Source organism: Canis lupus, chromosome 16, assembly GCF_003254725.2.
Source record: "Canis lupus dingo isolate Sandy chromosome 16, ASM325472v2, whole genome shotgun sequence".
NCBI lineage: Eukaryota > Metazoa > Chordata > Mammalia > Carnivora > Canidae > Canis > Canis lupus.
The window spans coordinates 25,240,366-25,265,886 of record NC_064258.1 but is presented as its reverse complement, the minus strand read 5'-3'; the positions used below and the strand labels follow the sequence as shown (position 1 = coordinate 25,265,886).

The following is a 25,521-nucleotide window of genomic DNA, read 5'->3' as shown; positions in this document are numbered from 1 at the left end:
GCCCATCACCTAGTTACCCCATCCTCCCACCCACCTCCCCTCTAGTGACCCTCTGTTTTTCCCATGGTTTATCACCTTCTCTGATTTGGGAAGCAGATTTTCACAGAAACCCAGGAGACACAAAAATAAGTATCTACTAACCCTGCATTGTATGCATTTGGCCAGGATTTCCCATCCAAAAAAAAATTTAATTGCTTGCTACCCCATAAAGTTTCCAGGGGTGGTCACCACAGAGACACCCTGGTCATGGAGTCGGGGGCCAACTGTGTAACTGAGCTTCCAAACTAGGACACTTTTGAGACGGAAAGAATATCACTGATTATTATGCCAGGACAATAGGAATAAACCAGGACGGTCCCAGGCCAACTAAAATATTCAGTCATCCTAATAAGAAACTGTCCCATAATGTAAAGAGTACATGCCTGTTTTAAAGATGTGATTGGTGTAGAGCTGGTGGTGAGGAGCCAGGCAACAGAGCCCTACCTGCTCCCTCTCCAGGCCCCCAAAGCTGCCTGGCAGGTACACAGATCAGAGAACAAGGCACACTTGGTCTAACTCAGGAGGTCCCACCCTTCAGAAGCAGTGAAACAGACGGCCCTGGCTGGGGGCAAGCAGAGTCCAGGAGTCACAAACACAGCCCAAAGTTCTAAGCTGTCCCCTCAGCTAAGTGAAGAAACCGATGCCCAGTCAGTGATCTGAGGCACAAGCTATCTGGGGTATGATAAGCAGAACAGAAGACTGTCGTGGGGTGTCCTCTTTCCACTGTGGCAAGCTGCTTCTCAGGTCTGAGGTGAGGGAATGCTCTCACTCAGGACTCACTGTCCTCTTTCCCTGCCAAAGGCATTCTAGGTGTAAAAGGACTCAGCAGAGGGAAGCACCTCTCTGACTCATCATAAACTTCTCCAAAGTATCAAGCTAAGAAAGGTCCAAAAAAACCCAAAAAGTCCAAATGCTCAAATACTTCCTTCTGGGATTTGCTCTGAGATAAAAACAGAAGCCTCATCTCAAGACCTGATCCCATCCCTCCTCTCATCATAGGTGCTTCTTAGTCACTCATATTTCTGATCCTATGTATCTACCCAACTTCCTGCACTTAAATTTTTTCTGTTGCTTCCCCTCAACCCCCTGCCATTGTAGGCTTTGTGTCAACAGCAGGGAGGCTCAGAAGACCCAGTTGCCCTGGGGACCTGACCACCTGTGGCCCTTTGCAGGCTCCAAGGTCCAGCCTGAGCCCGGGCACGTGGTGCATACCTTCTCCACCCATCAGCTCTGCAAGCCTCAGGGGAGCACGTGGTACAGGGGAAATGAAGGCAGTGGGAACACATATGGTGCCCGCCCCCCAACCATGCTCCTTTCTGTTTCTTCAGAAATGCCACTTACTAAAAAGAGATAAGAACAAAAATAAACAAACTTCTCCATAACTATGGAGGCGGTGGCCCCCTAGGGCCCCAGAGAAGGGACAAATGGTCCCAGGCCAAAGGAGACCCACCAGAAGTCTGACGGAAGGGCAAAGAGTTGGGGTACTGCAGGGACAGAATACAGCAAGAAACGGGTGTCTGGACCACATTCTCGGGCCATGCCCCCAACTCCCAAACATACTCCTACCATTCGGGTAGCAAATGCGTGCTGGGTATTTGTCAAGTCCTGGGCAGGTTTCCTTTCCATGTGCCCCAATACTCTCCACACAGAGGCATCCCTGCCTACTGAAGACAGCCAAAGCCCCAGGGGTCAGGAGCAATGGCTCTGGCTCAGAGCCCCACAGGACAGTCCTGTGAGTACGCAGCTCCCCCAACAGGTATGCCCATTACAGAGGGTCAGTAGAGCTGACCCGACACATTCACTGTGCCTAGTGCCTTTCCCCAGCTCTGATGCACCACCCAAGGAGCCAGGAGGGAGGCCTCTCCTACAGCTCCCCCAGACCCCCTCGGGGACTGTGTGGGAGGGCACTCATCACACCACCACCACCACCACCACCACACAGGCCTCACCAGCAAGCAGCAAGCCTTGCCCTGGTACAAAGCTGGAAAAATCCAGGAAGACGGGCCCATCTTTCCTGGGTTTGTTGGAGAAAGGAGGTCACGGCAGAGGGGGATAGATGTGGCAGCACAGACAGGAAAAGATGGAAGACAAAATGTCACTTTGCACACAGGCACAGCCAGAGCACTTGCACAGTCACCTCGGAATACAAAATGTTTAAGTTGATGGCTCCCATCCAAAGATTTCAGATAAGTCGGTAAGTGGGACTGCATCTTGTCAACTGTCGGGTGCTGTAAAAACACCAGTAGCAGTTTACATATTTTGTGGACGGATGTGCACGGAGAGACACCATATAAATTGCACCCACAGTGCCAATCTGTAAAAAGCTGAGCGTGTGCTCTGAAACCATCCTTAATATGGTGCACACGCCATAGCTAGTTCTGATCGGCAGCCTGAGGAGCTGTGGGCAGTGGTCACAGGAACCCACACAGTGATGCAGTCTTGAGATCTAGGATCCCTGTGCAAAGCTGCTGACTGTTCTTTTGTGTTCAAGTCTAGCCTGATCATGAGTCCTCCACAAAAAAGCAGAGATTGTGCCTAATGTTCAACAAATACAGTTCAAGGGTCTCTATTTTTCTGAAGAGCTTAAACTGAGCTGCTGGAGCGATTCATGAGAGAGCTCAGTGCCAGGGGCATGGCTTCCCAAGCACCTTCTGGAGAGCTGACCGCCCTCCGTGTCTGCATGTGCCTCTCCCAGATTTGGCTGCATAGCAAATATCATCCCACCTCAGGTGCTCCATGTAGTATAGCTCGTGGCTCTCAGTTTTCTGTGGCTCCATTGACAAACATATCCATGATGTTAGAGAATAGATCTTACGACACCCCGTCTCCAGCAGCTACGCATCAGAGCCACTGGCTATATTCCAAATCGCTCCCTGCCCCCCAGTGGCTACCAGGAACCAGGCCCTGCCGCATGGGATACAGCATCTCTTGGGTTCCCATCTCATGCCTAGAATTTCCTTGCCAAGACAGGCACTCCAGACTGACGGTGCTTTCTTCAGTGTAAACCCCTCCCAAGATTCACACATCGGTACCCACTGCATGAAGCGCTTTGCTTCATGGAGTTGTGAGTCCGTAATGCCTCTGATGACCACCCCCTGCTGTCACCGAGTCTTCCTTAAGGATCCCTGGTACTGATTGTCAAGTGCCAAGCGCTGGATCTGAGGGGCAGGGGGAACCGTGGCTCTAGGTATAAAGCAGGGGCTCTTGTGTGGATCAGGCACACGGTGGGGAAAATGTGCTATGTAAATATATCTAAGAGCTGCTCCACAAGAGGCTGTGACACATTAGGGCCCAAGCACCCTGGCTGTAGGGCTTTCGCCAGAGAACCCCCTTGGGCTGAGGGGAACACACCTTGGCTCTACAAGATCTGGGAGCCTTAGCCTGACATGGAGCTGCAGCTCAGCAGAGGCTGGACGGGCAAAGGCCTGGGATCTCCAGATCTCTAGCTCGGACAGTGGCAGCAGGGACAAGTGGCTTCTGCCTGCAGCCTGGCGGGCTAACATAGTTTGGATGGAATTGCCATCGTTTGTACCCAGAGGCTGCCAGGCCAGAGGACATTTGGTAAAGTCCCTGATGGTCTATCTAGGAGGAAAGAAGAGCACGAGTGCCCCTTTGGATAATCTCAGCCCTTCTTCCCTGAGGTCAGACATCCTGCCCCAGGGCCTGGTATCTCCATAACAGAGTGCATGTCAGATGTGCCCCAGGACCTTATAGTGGTCATACCAGTCCCCTCCAGGTCTTCTCCTCTTCTAGCCCAGCAGTCTGTGTTGACCCATTTTTTGTAATGGAGTTCAGAGTGAGGCTTTCTTTGCAGGAAAGGTTCTGCTTCATGGCCTGCGTGCGTTCAAAAAATACTAACTTGAGACACAGAAGCACAGATTCTTAGAGTGGAAGGGGACTAAAGAGGCCATCCAGCCAGAGTCTCATTGTAGAGGCTGGGAGCGATGAGAGCCACAGTCCCCGCTGTCAGCAGCTGGTCGGGTACTGAAACCCGGATGTGGTGTCCCCTGGAACATGGACAACGCGTCTCCCCTCATTTCCCAGGCACCTGCCCTCGTCTCTGTCCTTTCATATACCCTGTCTCAGAAAGACAACCTCCAGCCCTCCAGTTCCAGCCCACGGGATCATGCAGCCTCCCTTCCTGCCTCCAAATGCAAGCAACCCTCCTCTCAAGATTTGAATGCCAGTACTGAGTGCCAAAAACCTGAAAGCTGAGCTCCCTCCAGGCTGAAGAAGTACACCCCCAGCTCACTATCAGATAAGTCATTTCCTGCAAGAGAAGTGGCTGTGGTGAAGGAGGGAAGCGGGGACCAGAGAGCCCTCTGCCAGTGCCCCACGGCCTTCAGGGAGATTCAAGGAAGCACTGCCTGGTCCTCATTCTGGCCCAGGGCTGCCAATCGGGTCAAACAGCAGGCTGCAGCTCAGCAAGTCATCCCCTCAATTCGGGAAACTTACTGAGCAATCGGGGGCAGGGCCTGCCCAGGTGAGCCCCTGACCCGCCTGCCTCCGATAGGAGGCACTCTGCACTCGGACTGGAGGCCGGCACTAAGACAGATGGACATGAGCGCACACGTTAGCAAGCATGCCCCCAGGTCCCACCCCTGGACACTTCCGAGGCAGCTGTCCGGTGCCACAGTTTCTCAGGACGAGGCCCCACAGGACCATCCATGCAGAGGGCCCCACGGGAAGATGAGACAGCTTCTCAGTGCCATCCTGGGCTTCTCATTCTAAGAAACCTGGAGGGTGAGAAGGAGCATGGAGACTTTTCAGCTGGTCTGAATGAGATTCTGCTCACCGACGGACTCCTGAAGAACATCAGGCAAGGGGGATGGGGTGGGGATGATGCGCAAAATGAAAAGTGCCGACTTCTTTGCGAGGCTTGCCTGCTCTCTACTTGGAGTAATCATTCAAAACAAGGAAATCTGCCAGAAGACACATTAAGTCTGTAAGAAAAGAAGGCTTGAGGCAAAGAGCTGTCAGTCACAGAGAAAAATCAACACAATCTATTGATTCTCCTTCCAGTGAAGGGGCAGCTTCATGCTCAACCTTCTCACTGCCCTCCCCCATCACACGCAGTTACACAACTGTGAAGGCAGAAAAGGATTTTTTTCAAAAGTCACCAGGAAAACTGATACCCAGGAGTGGGGGTGGACCAGATGGCTCTGCTCCTATGAAGGAAAGGGCAGGAGAGGGAGGCAGGAGAAGGGGGAGGCCCAGTCCAGGGCCTGCACTCCATTCCAGCTCCGTTGGGCCTCTCTTCTGGCAACTGGAGGACTGTTCCCTAAGAGTCATGGCCACCCAACTGCTCCAGCCCTCTGGGCCTCCCTGCAGACACACAAGTCAGAATGACTTCAAGGTTGAGCTCACACACCTAGAAGCTATTCCTTTCCTTGCTGAAAAGGGGGTCTACTGAATGGAAACACGTTTCCAGATGAGCATTCCATGTTGCTGGGTGATCTCGTGAGGGGGGCCCAGGTCATTCCTCCACCTTGTGCAGGAAAATCATCCAACATCCTCATGAGAAAGGAAGTCCATTCACTACAGCAAAAGGCCATTCAGCCTCTGAACAGCTCCTGTGGCTGAGACCTCACTACCTTGTTGATCAGCAAGCTACCTTCTACCAGACCCATGAGGAACACGTCTTTCCTTTGCTGGGCCACACAATCTCAGCTCTCTCACCTTCTGTCCTCCTGACACTTGTAGTCCTAAGAGGCAGACATCTTTAAACACGTAGACTTGTCCATGTGAAGGAGGCTATGGGAAGAGAACTGCCAGGCCCCTTGCAGAGTGGGAAACATCCAACCTGACCCCACATCACCTAGGTGCAGTGGCCCAGCTGCTCATTTTCCCCCACTTCACAGCTCCTGCCTACACGAAATAGCTGCCATTGGCCATTCTGGGCCAAAGGGATGCTGAACATGCAGTCTCTGTGCTGGCATCGGTGCAGAGGAATGGCAGAGAGAAGGCCAATAAAAGTCATTCTCAACAGAGGGTCAGAGGCTCCCAGATGTGCTACATCTGACCCACAGCCTGCTGTGGCCACTGTCCCCTCTTTGGGGACAAGGCTGGCATAAATTCTCAGGCCTAGATTTTCCAAGGATCCTCTCCCATCCAATGCCTTGGACTTCAGCCTTCTGTTAACATATGCCCCCCGTCGTGAGCCTAGAGATTATTAGGGGTTACATCAGCCTATATTTTAAAAACCTCCAAAAATCCTTTCTACAATTCTCTGAGAAAAATATTACCATTACTGTCTTGGTTCAGATTCGATATGCCTGTAAACTGGATTCACCCTTTATTTTTTTTTCTTTTATAAGGAACGCCAAATGTGTGGCTTTGTGTTATGAGCGCTTTCAGGAAAATTCAGCCATGCTGAGCATGCTGACAGCCCCCACTTGAGCAGAAAGCCTTTCCTAGGGCTGCCACACTGAACCATAAGATGGCACCAGGGACCAGCTGCCACAGGGTGAGTAACTCATTAGATGTGAATTTGCACTTGTCATCTCCAGGACTTTTCAATACAATCTCTGAGGTCTATACACTTTCTGACAAGTATGCACAATTATCTCTGTTCAGCAGGTAAGAAAATAGCAGGATTTGGCTGAAGTCTCATAGCTGATAAATCGCAGAAATGGCATTACAATGTGATGCCAAGGTCTAGAAATCACATGCTCCATGCTTCCAAGTGGCTTTCTCATCATGCTCGCCTTCCCCATGCGGGCAAAGAGTTTCCTGTGCCCTCTCCACCCCATTCCTGGGTTTCTGGGTCTGCACAGGGAAGGAGAGCCCTGAGAACATGGTCAGGAGAGGGATCCCAGAATAAGACTGGTCCAAGGCTGAGGTCCGGATGCTGATCTACGGGGCATCAATGCCCTTTGCAGTAGGCCTGCAACCCCAGCTCAACTCTTCAGCTGGAACATCCAACGCACTTTTTGCCTGCTGCATGCTCTTAGGCACAGGCTTCTCTTCTGCACGTGCCCAAGCTGAAGGTCTAGTGTTCCCAGTGAATACGCATGGGGAATGAAGAGGTGCCAATAGAGATATTCAATCAAGAAACCCAAGTCACAGTTTTTGAGGAATAAAATAGTACAATTTCAGAGCTGGAAGAAGCGTTAGAGATCTCCTCAGGCAATCCCTTCAATTTGCTTCTGGAAATAGGCTCAGAGACTTTAAGGAACTGGTGATTCACAAAGCTATTGTTAGTGTCGGGATTAGATCCTGGGGCTCCAGAAATTGTGTTATTTTCTATCACATCATATATTGTCTCCCTGTACGGAGTTTTTATTTTTGTTTTGTTTTTTTAAGATTTTTTTATTTACTTATTCATAGACACAGAGAGAGAGAGAGGCAGAGACACAGGCAGAGGGAGAAGCAGGCTCCATGCAGGGAGCCCGATGTGGGACTCGATCCCAGGTCCCCAGGATCACACCCCAGGCAGCAGGCGGCGCCAAACCGCTGTGCCACCAGGGCTTCCCTATTTTTGTTTTTTGACGGATAAGTAGACAGTCTCAGAGAGGTTAAGTGGCTTCCTTAGGCTGACACTGTAGGAGGTAAAACCAAGCCTGGAACTCAGGTCTGCATGACTCCTAAGGGTATGTGTCCTTTCCAATATGCTTTACAATCCTTGAGATTACACCCTGTCCTTTATGACAATCCCGGCTAACCACTTGAATCTGCTAAGGATGTCACTTCTGCCCAAAAAACCAGCGGTTCTAAAGGGACTTGTGGCAAACACTAAAACCTGAACAAAACAGGCCTAATTGGCATTTGAGGTAATAAACAAAACACCAAGACTATATATAGGAGCGTTCCCCAAACTTACAAAGATGGCCCTGGGTTTGCACAAGGACATGCTGTGGAGAAAGCTCTTAGAGATGTCCCTAGAGCCTTCCTGAGGCGGGGGAAGTCAGTGGCATGTTCTTAAGGCCTGTCTCTGAGGTGCTGGCAGGGAGGGGAAGCCTCTGACCTCACCCATGGAGGCTAAGCACCTGGAGACGCCAGAGCAGCTGCACGAGCAGGCTCCTCCTAGCTGTGCAAGCAGCTGACCGGCACGGCCGTGCTCGCTGGGGCGATCCGCTGTGCACACGCACACCCGCATCTGCACCCACGCCTCAGACCTAGCCAGACACACAGAGACGTGAACATGCGGGCGCACCACACACGCACCCCATCTGTGGCCTCTCCGCGTGTCCCTTGTAGCTATGGTCCCTCTCACCTCCCTCCTCTAGAAAGGCCCAGATGCCTGAGCTGACCCAACCCCTCGGGCTCCGGCTAACGCCATTACCAGGCCAGCGATTACGGGGCTGGCTCCAGCAGCACTGCATTTGCTGCCGGCCTGGGCCACTAACAAGGTCTGGAGAGAACAGTCAGGGCAGTTTATGACAGCTCCTAATGATGACGGCTCTCGGTAATGACCAGCTCCACCGCGACCCGAGTCCGAGCTGATTACAGGCTCTGGCTCCCGCTCCGCGCGCCCAGAACAAAGTTCTCCCCGGGGGCCCTGACCGCAGCAGATGGCCCCCTCCCTGGCCGCCCGGGCCGCCGGCTGACCTCATCAGGCCGGCCTTCAGGGGCCCCTTCAAGTGGGTGGCCCGGAGCTGGCCGCGGTCCGGCCGCGCTGCCCGGAGCCCCTCCTCTGGGACGGGGCCTGAGGCCTCCTCTCGCCCTCCTCACCCTCACCCACACACTGCCCCATCCAAAAAGTCCTCCCTGAAATTCTGCCCTCGGCCCTTCATGGCTTCGGATTAGTGAGCACCTTTGCCTTCCGGTCTCCTTCCCCACCCCTGCTCTTCTCTTAAGATACAAGTAAAAGTAACATTTCAAAAGAGGCCCCTGGGGCCCCTCCATCGCCAACAAGACAAATGTTCTCTTCCTTCGCAGCCTTCAAGGCCCTTCGTGACCTGGCTTTGCCTACTTTGTGGATCTCATTTCTAAACGTTTGCCCCCATATACCTTATAAACTAACCGAAACGGCTCACTGCTCCCCAGCATGCAGATAACGTCATACTTCCACGTCTAGATGTCTGCCTGGCCCTCCACATAAGACTGCTCTTCCCACGTCCGTCTTTCCAGCCTGACAAACTCCTCCAATCCCTTGTAGAACAACACAAGGCATCTCCTCTCCTCTGGGGAGCTTTAGCCAACCCCGCCCCAGGACGAACGGCCCCACCCGGTGCTCCCAGCCTCCACTTCCCAGCTATTCCACCACACACCATGACGCGGTGGTTACGTGTATCTGCTCTCCCCTCCGTATCCCTCCGAAGGAAGCCCTCTGAGGGCACCAACCGAATCCCGGCCATCCCGCCCCGTCATTCTTATGTGCACCAACCCGTGCTGAGGCCGGATGGTGCCTGATGCGTCCTCACTCCGGGCATTTATTAAACCTCTAACGCTAACGTGCGTTTAGTTCATGGAGCCCCTTCCACCACAAAGGCAGGAAACCGAAGGCGGAGTAGCACAAAAGTGCTGGGTATTAGGCTTCTGGGAGGCAGAACAGAAACCCCTCTGGGAAGCCCAGGACAAACCCGAAGCTTTGGCCTCCAGATGGCCCCAGGAATGGGGGGTGCCCCAGTCCTTCATGAGCTCCCCTCCAGATACACCCCCACCTCCACTTCCACACCTCACCAGCTCCTATTCAACAGATAGAAGTGTGATAAGGTGGGTGGCTCTCACCTCATGCGGTGGCCCTGAGAACCGTGTAAAAGGCACTACAGGATAGAACCTACAGAAACCTCCCCTTGTCTGTACTTATCTGCCCAGGTATGAGCGATCTTCTGGCCAACTAACATTTTAGTACAGAAGGGCTCAGGGCTCACCTGGCCAAGGGCTCACCTCCGAGTACAGAAGACCTGTGAGGAGGAAGGGATTGTCTCTTTGGCTTTGACTATGGGCCTCCCCTCTTCCCAGGTCCTGTGTGTGCACAATTGGAATCTCCTTGGGTGTGGATCCCAAAGTCAGCATATATAGAGCTAAGTATTAGCAAGGCTGTTATACTCTGTCTAAGTTCAACCACAGTCTGTTGAATTGTATCTGTGCAAGAGCGCATACGTCCTACAGATAGTCGGATTTGCAAAAGAAAGTACACACACGTACATGCGTCATACACCTGTTTCTAAATGAATATGGTTAAGAATAAAGACGCTATAGTCTGAGAGGCTGACACAGACCTGCACGTGGCACCTTACAGGCATCTGAGCCCCGGCACCTCTACATCTCAGCACAAAGACAGTAACTCTTCCCAGTTAGCCTTGCTCCCTCTTGGGGGAAGCAGTCATGGCTTTTGTGTGGGTGCCAGGCTGCCCTCATCTGCTGCCTCGCCCTTCTACTTTCACCACCTTGCCCAGAGCAGACGGCAATACTTAGTGACTGACCCCCCCCCTTCTTCCTGGAGCCAGGCCCCGCCTGGGAGGCATCTTAGGTCTATGGCCACGCTGAATGGGTAACCACTGTAACACACCTGCTCATTCCAACTGCTGCTTCAAGGAACAGATCCAGAGCTGGGGAGCGCCCCCTCCACCCTCCCAGCAAGGTCCACAGACATCACAAAAGCCAACCCCTTCCATCACACCTTGGATCAGCCTTTGTGGCCCCAAGTCTTAGCCGAGGCAAAGCCCTAACACGGGATGCTGACTCAGTTGCTAGAGGTGACCAATGATATTCTCTACCCACATTCGTTTGCTTGAATTGGCTTTGTCATTTAAGAATTACCATTCTTAATGGTTGGGGATCTTAATTCCTTTCCCAGCCCTTGTCTCCTGATTCCAGGAACGCCCATCTTGACTTTCTCCATTAATCTGAAGTCTAAAGTTAGAATCCTCAACCCCTCTGGTCAGCGACCCTGAATTTCTCCATCTCCCACAGAAGACCCTCCTTCCTCAAGCCTGAGAGCATCTGAAGTTGCCAGAGGACAGAGACAAACAAGCATGGCTGAGGCCTGCCTCATCCACCAGACTCTGAAATTTATTGAGGATGAGAAACAGGTCCTTGGCTCAAAGCTGAGACCAAAGGAAGCCTAGAAGGAGCACAGGCAAGTCCCTGATGTCCAGGAGGTATGCATGGCAGGCTGGCGCCACCGCAACCCCCCACCCCAGGCAGCGCTGCAGGAGGGCACTCGTCTCTTCTGGTCCAAGTGTTAATTCCAGGCCCCTATTTCTAGCTCTGCTGCCACAGACACAGAGATAGGGATTTCCTTCAACTCTCAAGCCATTTCCAGAAGCTGAATGGATCTGTTGTGGAAGACACAACAGCATTAACTAATAATTTTCAATGGGCTCACAAAGAGAACAGAAGACATCTGAGGTTCTTCCAGAAGCATATGTCCCGGAGAACACTCTGAAGAAGGGCGAGAGAACCAGAGAAAGCTACTCTGGTAATCCTGCCTGAGTGAGCGAGAACACAGTGTAGGAAAGCTGGTTCCTCATTTTTCTCCACTGCCAAAGCACTATTTTGGCATCTCTTTACAACTCACAGACATCCTTTCAGAATTTGTAAATGATTTCCCTTAATTCCTACCCTAAAGAAATACTCCTTTATTCCCTAAATATCTTCAAGCCAGTAAGCATCTGCTATCTGCACGCCAATCCCTAAAGAGCCATCAGAAGAACCTGGCTCCACACACTCGCAGCCCCTCCCACTTGGGAAGACCGGCACCAATTACTCTCAAGACTTAACAGGAACACAGATGCTCTCTGCACTTAAGCTCAGACCTCCATACCAGAAGCCCTCACAAAGACACAAATGTCACCTCTTCTGGGCCCTTGCTTCCTCTCCGTGACCTGCTAAAGAAGTCAGGATGAGAGGGACCCAGGGTGGGGCCTAAGTTACAGGAAGTCCCTAGGAACACCTTTGAACTCAGTCCTGCATTAAAGACCCCACCCAAGGCCAGGGTGATCTAGAAACTCCAGACTACGGGACCGAGGCTGTCAGAGAACATGCTGTTTATAATTCAGCAGTGCCTCCCAAAAAGCCACCATGCATGATGACCACAGTATCTTCCTTTGAAAGTCCTAGAAGGCTTTATTTCATCTCTTTTCCCTTCTACCACCATTCACTTGTTCATTCGGTCCTTCACTCAAACCTGTGGTGCGGGTTATAGTGCTGCAGCACTTATAGCATCAGGTCTGCCCTCTCCGTTCCAGATGGATCTCTCACCAGTGAGCCAAGCCAAGGGCCCCGGGGACGCGTCTGCAGCACTTTTTGCTACTACGATCCGAGCTCAGCAGAATTCACAAGGTGATTCTGCCCCCTCCCACCATGGCCCGGCCCCAGGGCCCCATCATTCAACAGGCACCAGCCCCCCTGCCAATTTGGTCCAACAAATGTCTATTTTCTAAGAAACCTAAGCTGGCTGCTTCGGGTTCACTTCCCTCCTGACACATCACAGGCTGTTTGTGTGATGCTGATGGAAGCCGTCCTGAGGCCTGGCCCCTCTGAACCAGGAAGGCCCCAGTGCCAGCACTAAGTGGCATTCGAGCCCAGGGAGGGAGGCCTACGCAGCACAGGGGGCTCCTCACACCCAGGGCCCGCCAGTTTTTGCTCCAGGCCAGGCTGCGGGGCCAGGTCCCCAGGGGCTCAGGAGGAGTGACAGTGCTAGTGACAGGCTAGGCCACTTACACAGCAAAGCTATCGCTCAAATATTTATCGTATGTGTCTGGCTTTCACACGGAATTTGCAACCTGCCAGTTACCAGTGTTTACCTTGGTAGAAATTCACGGGAAATTTTAGTCTGAACAAGCCCAGAGTTTATTTTACTGCCAGATAAACAACTTTCTTTGATAAATCATCCGTGTGACAGTGTTCCTGAAAGACTAAACAAAGATTTCAAACGTAATCTATAGGCCTTTGAGAAGTCTTCCAAAGCTAATGCATGTTTAATTGGCTGCTCTGAGCAGGCTAGGGCAGGGCAAGGGCCTGACATTTCTTTGGCCATTTGTTCTCCTTAAAAAAAAAAAGAAAAAAAAAATTAGAGCTTCTGGCTCATTTCTGCAAAACTGGATGGAATTTACCAATATATAAATGCTCACTACTCTGAAAACAGTCTGTTTTTTGGACAAAGGGAGTGCATCTCACAAATATCACAAGGTGATTGTTGGAAAAGAGGCAAAAACTGCCCTGGATAAAGAGGGCGGAGGTCAGTCTAACACAGAAGTGCTTTAAAACCTTTCCTAAATGGAACCCAATTAACTAGGAGTAGAACAATGCATATCAGGAGCAAGATTTCTGAAATTAGAAATACACAAACAGAACAAATACCTTGAGGAGGCATGTTCTAGAGCTGTACATGGTCAGTCCAAGCTCCTTGCACCGCCATCAGGATGGTCTGCTGACTCCCACTTTGATGGCGCCTCAAGGGTGCCAGCAAACTAAGCCCTGATCGTGTTTTCTGTTTGGTTTGGGTTGCGTTGCGTTTATTTTGGTTTTGTTAACTAGAACACCTTGAAGCTGCGTAAAGCTTTGCAAGTTTTTCCAAATGGGCTTTTAAAAAGCCTTCTTCAGTTTAATCCTCTGCTAACCAGAGAATTAATCAGAACATTCCATTCAATTTCCTAAAAATTTTGGCCAAACATACTGATTTCATTCATGCCAGAATCCTCCTACCTAGGCTAATTTCCATCCTGAAACAATTCTTTCCAACATGAGGAGATAATAATTATGGACTGAGCAGCAGCCATATCCCAGGAACTCCACACACTTAATTCAATTCTCCCCACAACACAGTAATATGGGAATCACCACTCACATTTTGAAAGTGAGGAGACAAGCTCAGGGACATTCAGAGACTTTCTCGTGGTCACTCAGTTTGTAGGGCTGGGATTTACTCCAAGTCTCCCTGGCCCAAAGCCTATGTTCTTTCTACCCTACTCCACTGCCTGCCTCTCCACAAAGAAAGAATCCAATGACTGCCAAGCAGTTTTCAGGTGGCGGGCGCACCTATCAGTCCTTTTACATCCCGCAAGCACTGGAATCAGTGAAGGAACACCCTCCCCGGGAGCTTCCCCACCACTCCTGGAAGGATGGGAGCTTGGTGACACGGGAGCATGTGAAGGAGGGTGGGTATGGAATCTGGACTGGCTGCCCAGGTAAGTGCGAGTGGGAGCAGAAACTTTAATGGATGCCAGGCAGAGCAGCCTCGGGCAATCAAATGACTAACTCCTTTCTCTGAGTCGTATTTTTCTCCATCCATAAGATGAGAGCCCTGGACTGGTTGATCTTTGAGGTTCCATCCAGCTCAGCATATCTTTAAAATGACAAAGGGATACAAATGAGCAACGCAGCCCCCCAAAAAATGGGCCGCTTGGGCAGGCTGTGAACAGCCCTCTTACCCCAAAGCACCCCTTCCCCTCCACTTCCTCCCCCCAGGTCCAGAAAAGCTTCAGGGAACAGAGATGAGGTTGATGGTCAGTCCTTCTTGCTCCCCTTTCTCCATGACGGTTCATCCATACATCAAATGATAAGGAGGACATTTTGCTAAGTGAAATAAGCCAGACGCAAAAGAACTAATATTGCAGGACACACTTAGAATCATCAAATTCATAGAGACAGAAATGAGATGGTGATTTCTGGGGGCTGGGAGGAGGGGGAATGGGGAGTTAGTGCTTTATGGGGACAGAGCTTCAGTTTGGGAGGACAAAACATCCAAAAGATGGATGGTGAGGAGGGCTGCATGACAATGTGCATGTACTTAATGACACTGAACTTACACCTAACAGAGATGGCAAATATCATGCTATGTACATTTTATCACAATACATTTACAAAAAAAAAAAAGAAAAAAAGATAAGAAGGCTTAAGAAATGGGGCAGGGCCACTCATAATCAGAGAATCAGCAGCTGGAGAGTACCTCACAGGACACCCAACCACACCATCTGGCAACTGACTGTCCCAAGGAGTAACCGAGGACTTAGCCACAAGGGGGGAATGTCGTGTGTTGGCCAATCCTGAACTAATCGTGCCCACAGTGGAATCAGTCTTAGGACAGAGAAAAGCAATCACTCCAGCGGAACGCAAGGAGGGGACAGGGTTGAAAATAGAATTAGGTTGGGGAAAGATTTCAATAAATATGCTGAGAGCAGAGGACAGGGAGCTCCTGAGATGCACCTCTCGCTTCTCTAGGGAGAACCCGAGGGAGGCCTCATTGCCCAGGACAGCTGGCTGGGCTACTTCTGTCCCTGGAAGGATCCCCACGATGAGTGTTTAGTGAGTCCGGCCGGCGTGCTGGGCCCAGGGCTGGGTTCCTGACACACCGTCTCATCTGCTCCTCACCGAAACCTATTCCTGGATATGAAATAGAGGGAGACTGAGTCCTGCAGAGGGTAAGGGATTTACCTGGTGCTGCAGGCCATGCAATGGAAGAACTAAAGTAGCAGAGGAAGAACTGAACTCAGTTTCAGGGAAGGCCGTGCCCCATCCATGAAGCCTCCCTTCTTTGTCCTTTCTCATACCTCACTCTACTTCTTTGTCCTTTCTCATACCTCACTCTACTTTCACATGCTAAAGAAGACTGATCCTCACTGAAATTTGCTTTACTTAAGTATCTTCCTACCAGCTGGAGCCAAGAGAGAATTACACATGGAGACAGGGAGCACCGGGCTCACCAGAGGGGTAAATGCGGCTCTTTCCCACCTTTGCCCAGAGGTTCCTTGGCATGGCTTCAGAGTGCAAAGTGGTCCCCATGTGACCCCAGCCCAAACTGCCCAGGGCCTGATTCTCTGGCCAGGACCCTAGGTTGGGGACGTGCTCAGACAGTCTCCAATCGGAGACCACAGGCGAGCAGGCAATGGACATCATTACCAGCCCAGCCAACCAAAGGTTTCCAGGCTTCTGGTTCAGCCACAGCCTCTGCACCGGCCAGCACACCACCCCCCCTTCCCATCCCTATACCCCCCAGCACAGGAAGGCTACTCAGATCAGGACACGGGCTGTGAGCTGTGAGCTATGCTTCCCGTGGACTTACAGCATCCACCCCATGTTTTCCCCTCACATGAAATGCTGTAACAATCCCTTCCAAGTATTTACAGATCTGCGGATGGGAATGTATTTCAGAGGTCTTCAATGACAATAAAAACCAGTTGTTTTCAGCCTGCCAACTCCACCCCGGGAGCTGTGTGCCTTCTCCTCTATTTAATTTTACTTTGACCGAACTGGATTTCTGGATGTGAGTGCTTTTGTTCTTTTTTTTTTTTTTTTTTTAACATACACACATCTACACTCAGTCACCCAAAACAGGGCATGAAGTTTTCCTTGAAATTAATAACCATGTTGTACATAGTCACTTGGAAAGGAGCTTTCTCCTTTTATTAAAAAAAAAAAAAAAAGGAAGTCCAATTACCATATCCCCTACCTTCCCATCATTCCAATACTCATCTGACAAACTTTCATTTCATGTCTACCATGGGGAAGACACAGTTCCAGGGACTGTTTAAGTACAAACAGGCCTTGTTTTGTTCATTCTAAGACACAGATTATCTTCACATTTGTAAAGTGAAGTATGCTTCCTTTGTCAGGGTACAAAACAGCACATCTCATAATTAATGGGCGTCTTGCATTTGGTAAAATAGGGCACAGGACACAGACCCTGCTCTCCAGCAGCTTACAGATGTTGCAATTACTGTGCTGGCAGCCGGTTTTCCTCACTTGCGGGAGGAAACCCAAGGTTTACTTTGGAAAAGGCTGAATCTACTTTTTGCAAGAGATCGAACAGCCCTTCAGAGTAAAGCACTCTGCCTCCAAACAGCAGCACAGCCAAGATACCTTGAAAAAAGAGTCCGGCAGAGTGAGAAAAAATTAGTGAAGGTTCAGGAACTTCTGGAAAGATTTCTTTTAGGAAATACTCCCAAATGCTAACAGCGAGACCTGATTTCTGTCCTTTCCTATTTGACTCAGTTTGGTGTTACAAAGTACGGTTTTACTCTTTATGAGGAAACATATAAAAGGGAAAAAAAATCCTTCCAGAAGGCAGGGAAAATTTCTGGAGGCAAAGAAATCTTTTTTTCCACAGCAAAAAAATACTGGGGTAAAGAAGTTGCCACCTGAACTCGGAAGCTCAAAATACTGGAGTAGCCAGGACGAGAGGAAGCTCTGAACTATCTTAGCAGAAGTACATCATCATACACACTTCTAGCAGAAAAAGCTTAAGGGTGTTTACAAATAGGAGAAGCTACAGAGCCTGGCCGGAGGCGGGGTCCTAGGCTCCCAGCAATTATAAACCAGATCTTCACATCCCTGGGATAAGCTAACGTGAGGGAAAGATGCGGATGGGCACTGAGTTGTTAACAGCAGGATTACTAGTGTGGCAGCCTGCAAATGCGATACTGCCCTGTTTAAGAGAAAGGAGTGGCACCCTGTTGTCACCTAGCAGGAAAAGCAGAGATAACAAAAAGCAGAGCAGTGCATCCCAATTTCAACACAGCAGGCAGGCTGGCCACCATGTTGAATTCAGAGCCTTTGCACCATCTAACTGTTGGCTTTCCCACATCTGGTACTTGATCCAGGCTGATCCAGCTGCATTCCTGAGTATCAGCACACAGGTGTTTCTACTGACACTTTTCCCTGTTGGGGGAAAAAATGTGCTCTGAACTGAGGGGGTACAGTGCGAGGTGGAGAGCCTAGTGGCCAAATAGACCTGCCAGAGATTTAAAAATGCACAGCCTGGGAAGGAGGTGACGGGCTGGCACGCCCAGCTCCACCGAGGCTGCAGGAGTCTGAGGATGCATTGGCAGAAGGGCGAGTGTGTGTGCTGACCCAGAAGGAATGCACCCCCTTATTCCTAGAGCTCAGAGAAAGCCTTCCAACAACCTGATGTCTTCCCACCGGGGATGTCAGGGCCACTTAATGCAAAGTTTGATCCGTGGAGTAGGGAGTAAAACATTCTCTTTCTTTTCTGTTGTGTGTCAGCTTGCATTGCTGAATTTCTTTGTTTCCTAACTGAATCCCATCAGCCTGGCTGACTGCCTCACTTACTTGAAATGAACTGAGCTAAGAAACAAGTTTCTCAACAAGGCTGCATTCTCCAGGATGCTGAGAAGGGCAGAGTTAAGCTCAGCCCCTGCAGAGTGAAAAAAAAAAAAATCCTATTTATTGCCTTATAAGAACATTACAAACAAAAAAAACAAAAAGTATCTCCTGCACCCAGTTCAAAAGGCTTGGCAACACCATACCCATGCTGAGGGGATAAATGCCTCCATGCCAGAGCCCAGTGGCCGTTCATCTTCTCTGAAATGAGGAGGGCAGCATACCAGATAGTAAAAGAACTCCAGGTGGGAAAGTCAGATTCCTATCTATGAAATAAGTGGATTTGATAGGATGACCTGGAGGGTCCAGGAGGACCTCCAAAATTCTCTGAACCCAAGAAGAAAATCACCTCAGGGTGAAAGGAACACAGTCCCAAGCCACTAATTACTCAGATCGCCAAAACCTGACTGGTCATTAAAATAAGATCTACCCCTCCCTCCTATAAGCAGTAAGCAGGTGGCTGGCCAACTTAGCAGGTAGCTACTACAGTGAGGAAAGGAAGTACCTCTCAGGGGAGTAACCTGAGCACCCTCTAGACCCCCACCCTACACCATAAGGCCAACCTTCCACATTCAAATTCCCTCCCAAAGCTTGCCTCTTCAGCCCACTTCTAGAGAATGTCTCTAATTTAGCTAGTTGCCACAAAATCCCCAATTACCAGAATTTTGGTAAGTAAGTGGGAATGGAGGGAGGAGATGTGATGACAAGTTCAGGTTGGTAAGTTCCAGACAAAGACTCTGAGCATAAAGACACAGATTCTCTTCTCACAGTTCCCTAACATTAATCTGGCCTTGGGTTCCCACAGCCTCCTCCTCTGCTGGTGAGTTATATCATGACTCTGTGACTCTCTAGAAAAATCACTGATTAGTGTTTGGTCAGCGTTTAAGAAAAAAAATAAATTAATTAATATGTACTTTATTCTAGGTAAGTATTTAGGAGTCAGGTATCTAGCACAGTGCTTTGCACTCAAGAAATGTTGAATGAGAGGAGCCTGGGCGGCTCAGTCCGTTAAGCGTCTGGGTCACAATCCCAGAGTCCCAGATCAAGTCCTGTGCTGGGCTCCCTGTTGAGCAGGGGGTCTGATTCTCCGATTCTCCCTCTCCCCCTGCTCCTTCTCTCTCTCTCTCTTACATAAATAAAAAATCTTTTTAAAATGTTGAATGAATGGATGCATGAATCAATGAATGATCAAATACATTGAATTTGAGTTCCTGATTAGGAAGGCACAGTTGGTCAATCACCTCCACACACTGAGTTCCAGAATTTTCCATCACTCTTCCCTCAGGAGCTGAGCCTAATAGAAGTCATATGAGCACAAAACTTCAGCTAATATATTACCTTTCAGAGTTTACTTTAATATGGTTCCCTAGATTTGCACAATATCAAGGGACCCACTTCTAAAAGTGAGTGTGTTCATTTGTAGTATCTGAAAAGGTTCAGTGAAATCTAAATGTGGCTCCTTGGTTAGCTCCTGTAAGAATTCTTTGGGATCATAGCCATATCTTAAAAGATTCTTTCTGCCCCAGCCATGCCACAAAAGGCTTCTAATCAGGATTTCTGAGAGATTGTTTTTCCTCTGTCCAAATTCATCTTTGGGAAGGAATCTCAACCCCACCTGTAAAAGAAAAACTTGTCGCTAACACAGTGTGGGGCTGTGTACCCACAGACTCTACGGCAGGAAACCTGCTGGGCTCAGCTGGGCTCTCGGCACCTCTGATGAAGCAAAGCGGTGAGCATCAAGAAGCAAATGTGACTACTGGTCAATGGAAGGGTCAGCAGAATCTGCACACATCACCTCAGGGGCCCTCTACCATTTCCTTTAACTTCATTTAAAACAGCAACCTAAGAAAAGGATGTGACTCAAAGACAAGCAGGAAAATGCATACTGGACCAATCTTCCTAGATGTCCTCAGTCCTCCACCAAGAACAAAGGAGGCAGAGATGCCTAGCACACAAACAAAACACACAAGGCATATCCATCCTCACGAAGTTTTCCATGGCAAAGGGTCTGAGTTCTCCCCCTTCCATCTTCAGTCACCATGACAATCCTGAGAATATGTGTGTCACATGTACAATTTACTCCAACTTGCATGTTCAGGTCACATTTGTGTGACTCAGATATGCCCTCTGCCAGTTCTAGGCCCTTCCACATGCCTCACTATGTGTGGTTAATGAAAACATGGAGCAGGTAGCCCTGAATGGACAGACACATTACCTACCGTTCTGCTTTTCCTGGTAAGAGTTCTGCATGAAATCCAGCCTCAGGGACACAATACAGGAATCGCAGGAAATACACTGTTCATTGTCAGACTGTACCTTCCTTCAGCAAAGTGGGCCTGGCCTAAGCAGAGCCACTTCTCGGCACCCTGATAAAATAGAAGGAGCCAACCCTCCAAACAGATGTGGTTGACATCTACCTCTCCCAGAGAAGATGGGGTCAGGGTTTCTGGAGCTGTTCAGGTCTTCCATGAGGCTGACTAGAAGGAGCCATCCTTGAAAGGTCCCCTGAGTTCTGCTCCCCAGGCCACATCCAGCCCTTCTCCTGGGGCTATAAGGGCTGATTTGGAATTCCTTTTTAACCCAGAGTGATTTGGAAAGGAGGAAGAGAACTCTCATTACAGGGAGGAGGTCAGTTTTCTGTGCCAATAAGGACCTGACAGGGGCCCCTCTAAATGCCCACAGCACTGGACTCCCCCTCCCTGGGAGGGCACCCTGTGCCATCATTTCAGAGCCTGGGTGGAGTGGTGCTGACACCTAGGGGATGGAGAAAGACTAGTATGGAGGGACAGCCAGCTAAGCAGCCCGCAGGACCTCCTAGGTGTCCCCCCGCCACCACCCCGGGAGCATCCAAGGAGTGGTGTTATTTCCTAGCTCCTCCACCTGTCCTCAAGTCTGCCACCCTCTTCTCCTGGAGAAGGTCCCCCCAAACCCATCCAGTGATCCCTCACAGAAGGGCAGAGGCCAAGTTTAATAAAAACGAGCCAGTTCTCCACCCTATCTACATCTCATGGACCTGAGAAAAGCAGCCATTCGGGCAGAATAAAGGGAGAGACCATGAAGCTCCAAAGAGATGCATCCACAGGCTCCGTGTTGACCAGGGATGCAAACTAGGAAGACCAGGGAATATGCCGAACCTCCCAGAGGTGGCCAGGGATGCTTTCTTACCAAACTCGCTGGCGCAGAGATGTTCAATTATGGCTTCAGATTTCAACTCGTTGTCACACGGAGGACACACGGTTGTGCCTGGGAAGGGAAAGCAGGAGAAAGAGGAGCTGTGAGTAATAGGGGTTAGGGGTTCTAGAAGGAGCTCCCCCTGGGGAAGAGGTCAGGACCAGGCTGAAAGCAGTTAAAGGTCTTCCGGAATTTCTGAAGGGCAACTAGAGAATCAAAGAGTCCTGGAGCCCTGGCCCTAAAGCCAAATGCACATAGTTTCTTGAAACCATGGGGGATAAAACTATTGACTATGGCATGACCATGTATTTACTTATTAAAGATTTTATTTATTTATTCATGAGAGACACAGAGAGGCAGAGACACAGGCAGAGGGAGAAGTAGGCTCCCTGTGGGGAGCCCGATGCAGGACTTGATCCCAGAACCCCAGAATCACAACCAGAGCCTAAGGCAGATGCTCAACCACTGAGCCGCCAGGTGCCCCTGGCACAACTATTTCAACCCAATTTACCTGGGGCTGGGCAGGGGCAGGTCTATGAACTGTGGCTTGAGGGGAGTCGTCATCTATTCCAGTTGTTTGTTTCTTATTCTTCCTCCCCTCTCCTTTAAGTGTCTCTCTCTGATCCATGCCCCGTTCCCATGCCCAAACTCCCAACAGGACAGCAGATCAATCTGACCCCCTCTCTAGGAGCCAAGGGAAGGAAACTCAGTCAGAATCACAAAGTCTATGATGGGATGAGCACTGGGTGTTACTCTATATGTTGGCAAATTGAACACCAATAAAAAATAAATTTATAAAAAAAAAAAAAAAAAAAAAAGAATCACAAAGTCTAGCCGCAGGCCCCAAAGTCCTGTTTCCAAAAGGGCTATTGCAGTGCAAGTCCCTGCCTGCCTGCCTGCCTGGGTGGGAGGCAGGGGCACCTGGGTGGGGGCTGGGGGTAGCATTAGCAAGGGCTGCCAAATGGGAGAGCTGGGAGGGCGGAGCTACAGGGGACCCTCTGAAGGCCTTTGCACGGCATTGTGAAGTACTTTGAAGAGGAGTGTGTGTGGCAAGCATGAGGGCCATTGCCAGGCACTAGGCACAGCAGCGGGGGTGGGGGGTGAGGGGGGTGTACTTCTGAGGCCAGAGGCCTCCTCCAAGCCAAAATGCTGGGGAGGGGATCCCTGGGAGGTGAAATGCCTCTGTGGGAGGACAGGGAGAAAGTGCAATCCCCAGAAGGGTGAGGTGGCCTATCAACCCCACCACCAACCCCACCATTATCCATTGACCACTGGGAGTTTAATCCATGATCTAGGGAAGCCTTAGCACGTTCTAAGGGCACCTCACCTCTGGCAAAGCACTGGAGGCCAAGCTGGAGCAGAGGAGCACAGGAAAGTCACCCCAAGGCAAATTGTAAGATGTAAGGCCCTCTGTCTTCTTCTCCCCCACTGCCCTCTGCAGTGGCCTCAGTGGCAGCATCCCCTGCCTGTGAGTTGCCCTGTGGCTCAGTGAAACGGACCAAGCCCCCACCATGGTGATGCTATGGGGGAAGCGACACAGCCCTGCTAGGCCAGTGCTGCTCCCAGGACATACCTAGTCCCCAGCCCATCACCCCCACTTCCAAGCAGGGTCCCCTCTTGGCCCAGCAGAGACCACAACCCTTCATCTTCCGAAACATTCCTCTCCCCCACTTCACTTTGTGCCCAGGGCCAAACACCATCCAGATTCTGAGGGCAGCATGAACCACAGCCAGTCTTCTTCTAAGCAGAAGACCGTGTGACTGTCTTTTGGCCCAGAATTTGGAAATTTGCTTTTCAACCAGAACTTGAAATTAGGTTCTGGAGGTAGTGTTTCTGACAAAGGGAAAAACTAACCCAGGATTTTGCATTATAGTTGTTGCTTCCGTGGGGAGAAAAACAGGAAAAAGAGGTCCTGAAATACGGGAAGGACCATGTAACCCATCCCGGGAGAGTGAAATGTGCCTTGGGGTTTCCTTTCTTTCTTTCTTTCTTTCTTTCTTTCTTTCTTTCTTTCTTTCTTTCTTTTCTTTCTTCTTTCTTTCTTTCTTTCTTTCTTTCTTTCTTTCTTTCTTTCTTTCTTTCCTTCTTTCCTCCTTTCCTCCTTTCCTCCTTTCTTTTCTTTTCTTTTCTTTTCTTTTCCTTTTCTTTTCTTTTCTTTTCTTTTCTTTTCTTTTCTTTTCTTTTCTTTTCTTTTCTTTTCTTTCAGTGGAAGTTATCACACTGCAAGTTTCTATTAATATAATCTCAACCAAACAAGTAGCAGGGCTGGGGCAGTGAGAATATAAAACACTGTCCCCCTGGCACACTCACATCATTCCCTCTGGATCCTCTGGGTTCCCTAATGGGCTCTGTAGGCCACAGGGGCATTTCTCTCAGGTCCATCAATTAATGTTTGACCTTCAGTGCCTCTCAAGGTAGAAAGAGCATGTTGGGGTGAGCTCTGTGTGCTCTCAACATGGCTAACCCCCATCGTGACTTTTCTCGTGGCCAACTCTGGCGCAGCTTGCTCCAAGGAAAGGAGGAATGTGTAATGCAATATTAATCTGTGCCCCCTCTGGTGTGTCCTTGGGGCCCTGCAGGCAGCCTCAGCGGGAGAAATCCACCATCCATCTGAGAGGTAGAACTAAACTGCTGTTTTAAGGTATATTGAAAATAATGTTTAAAGCAAAGGAACCAAAAACAGAAAGGTTTTGTGTTTCATTAATATCTTAAGGGGAGGAGAGGAGACAGTCCAACACTAGAGTTACAATTAAGTGATTTTTTAAAAAAATCAGTACCCATATGTGCTGTCTCTCTCTCTCTCTCTCTCTCTCTCTCATGCACACACACATACACACAATTACACAAAACTCTCTGGCGCACACACAGCAGGTCTTCCCTGGCCAGGGCCTTGATACCCCGAGACAAAACCCTCGAGAGGCTCTCAGGAGACCTAAGGGCACCATGGCCTCTGCAATCTGCCACCAGAATGGCCACGCTGATCTAACACACAACACATCTGGACAACAAAAAAATAAAACCCCAAATATGTGCCGATTCATACAATTTCACTCAGTGAAACCTGGCTGGAAGGGGAAGCAACAATTTATCGGCCTGGGAATGGATAGGTCTCCTGTAAGTGCAAGATTTAGAAATAACTGTCCTGGAAGTTCATAAAGTTATGCCTCTCCCGTAACAGATGCTGACAGAGCCAGGGCGTCAGCCTTTTGGAGGGAAAAGTAGCTTTGGACTGATCTCTCATTATCAAGTTGATCTTTACTAACACGTGGCCCCTAAGGCTGCCCAATACCCCCCAAAACATGCCCAATTACATGAACAGCATGCAGAGATATGTGTTGCTTTGAAAATTTGGTTTTAATTTCAAAGAATAAAGAGAGAGGAGGCTAACAGTAGTACACGTGTATGTATTTGCCCAAAAGCACCAGTCCCCATTCTGGAGCTACTAGCCAGAAGGGTATGAGGACTGGCAGTGTGGTCTGTCTCACCCTGCTCCTACACACACACACACACACACACACACACGCACACACGCACACGCGTGCACACACAGCCCTTCTGACCCCTACGCTCAGCTGACAATGGCCATGCAGCCTCAGAGGACCTCATGTGGGGCTCCCTCCCACCAGAGCGGCAGTGCTGGGGAGGAGTTGGTGCTCTCTCCGGGCAGAACCTCTCACCAAAAACAATGAGAGAACCAGTTCGCAAGCCCCACACCTGACTGGTCCCCTCCGGGCTTGTCTCTTTTGGGCAGCCGGCCTTGGGAGGATGCCTGCCTAGGCACTCCTGGGCTAGAGGGGAGGAGAGGGGACAGCGGTAACAAGGCCCAGACTCAGGAGGTGGCAGTCAGGTGAAAGGGCGGCCAAGGAGTCAAAGATGAGAAAGCAACGATCTCTTATTCCCCCACTCCTCCCCCACTCCGTGCCAGCCGTTGGGACAATTCTCCCCTCTTTATAGGTAGGCATCTCGGTCAGTCCCCCATTGTCCCCTCAAAAGGGATTTGCCCAAAGGTCTTCACTTCATGTGCACAGGCTGTCCCCCAAAGAGACGACTGGGAGTGCAGCAGAGGCCTCTGGGGCAGAGCCGGACTAACCTCCCCCTGCCAGGCCAGGAGGAAGGGGAGAAGGGAAATCTGTGGGCTGCAGGGGATCACCCCACAACGCAGACCACAAAGTGCTTTGTTTGCTCTAGGTAATTGCTAAGCTCCAGCTCCCAAAGGGCCGCACTTCCCCCAAAGGTTAACCTTGTGCAGACACCCAGGAAGTGGCCAACAGAGGTGCCCTGGCCACTTCAGCCAGGCTGCTG

At 50.1% G+C, this 25,521-nt stretch overlaps 1 protein-coding gene across 1 annotated transcript in view; it reads right to left on the bottom strand.

Moving 5' to 3' along the window:
- Positions 1-25,521, bottom strand: part of SFRP1 (secreted frizzled related protein 1) — a 44,223-nt gene that overhangs the window by 16,529 nt on the left and 2,173 nt on the right. The window contains exon 2 of the mRNA XM_025439519.3: positions 21,214-21,291. Coding sequence (XP_025295304.1) covers positions 21,214-21,291 — 78 coding nt within the window. The remainder of the gene's footprint in view (positions 1-21,213; positions 21,292-25,521) is intronic.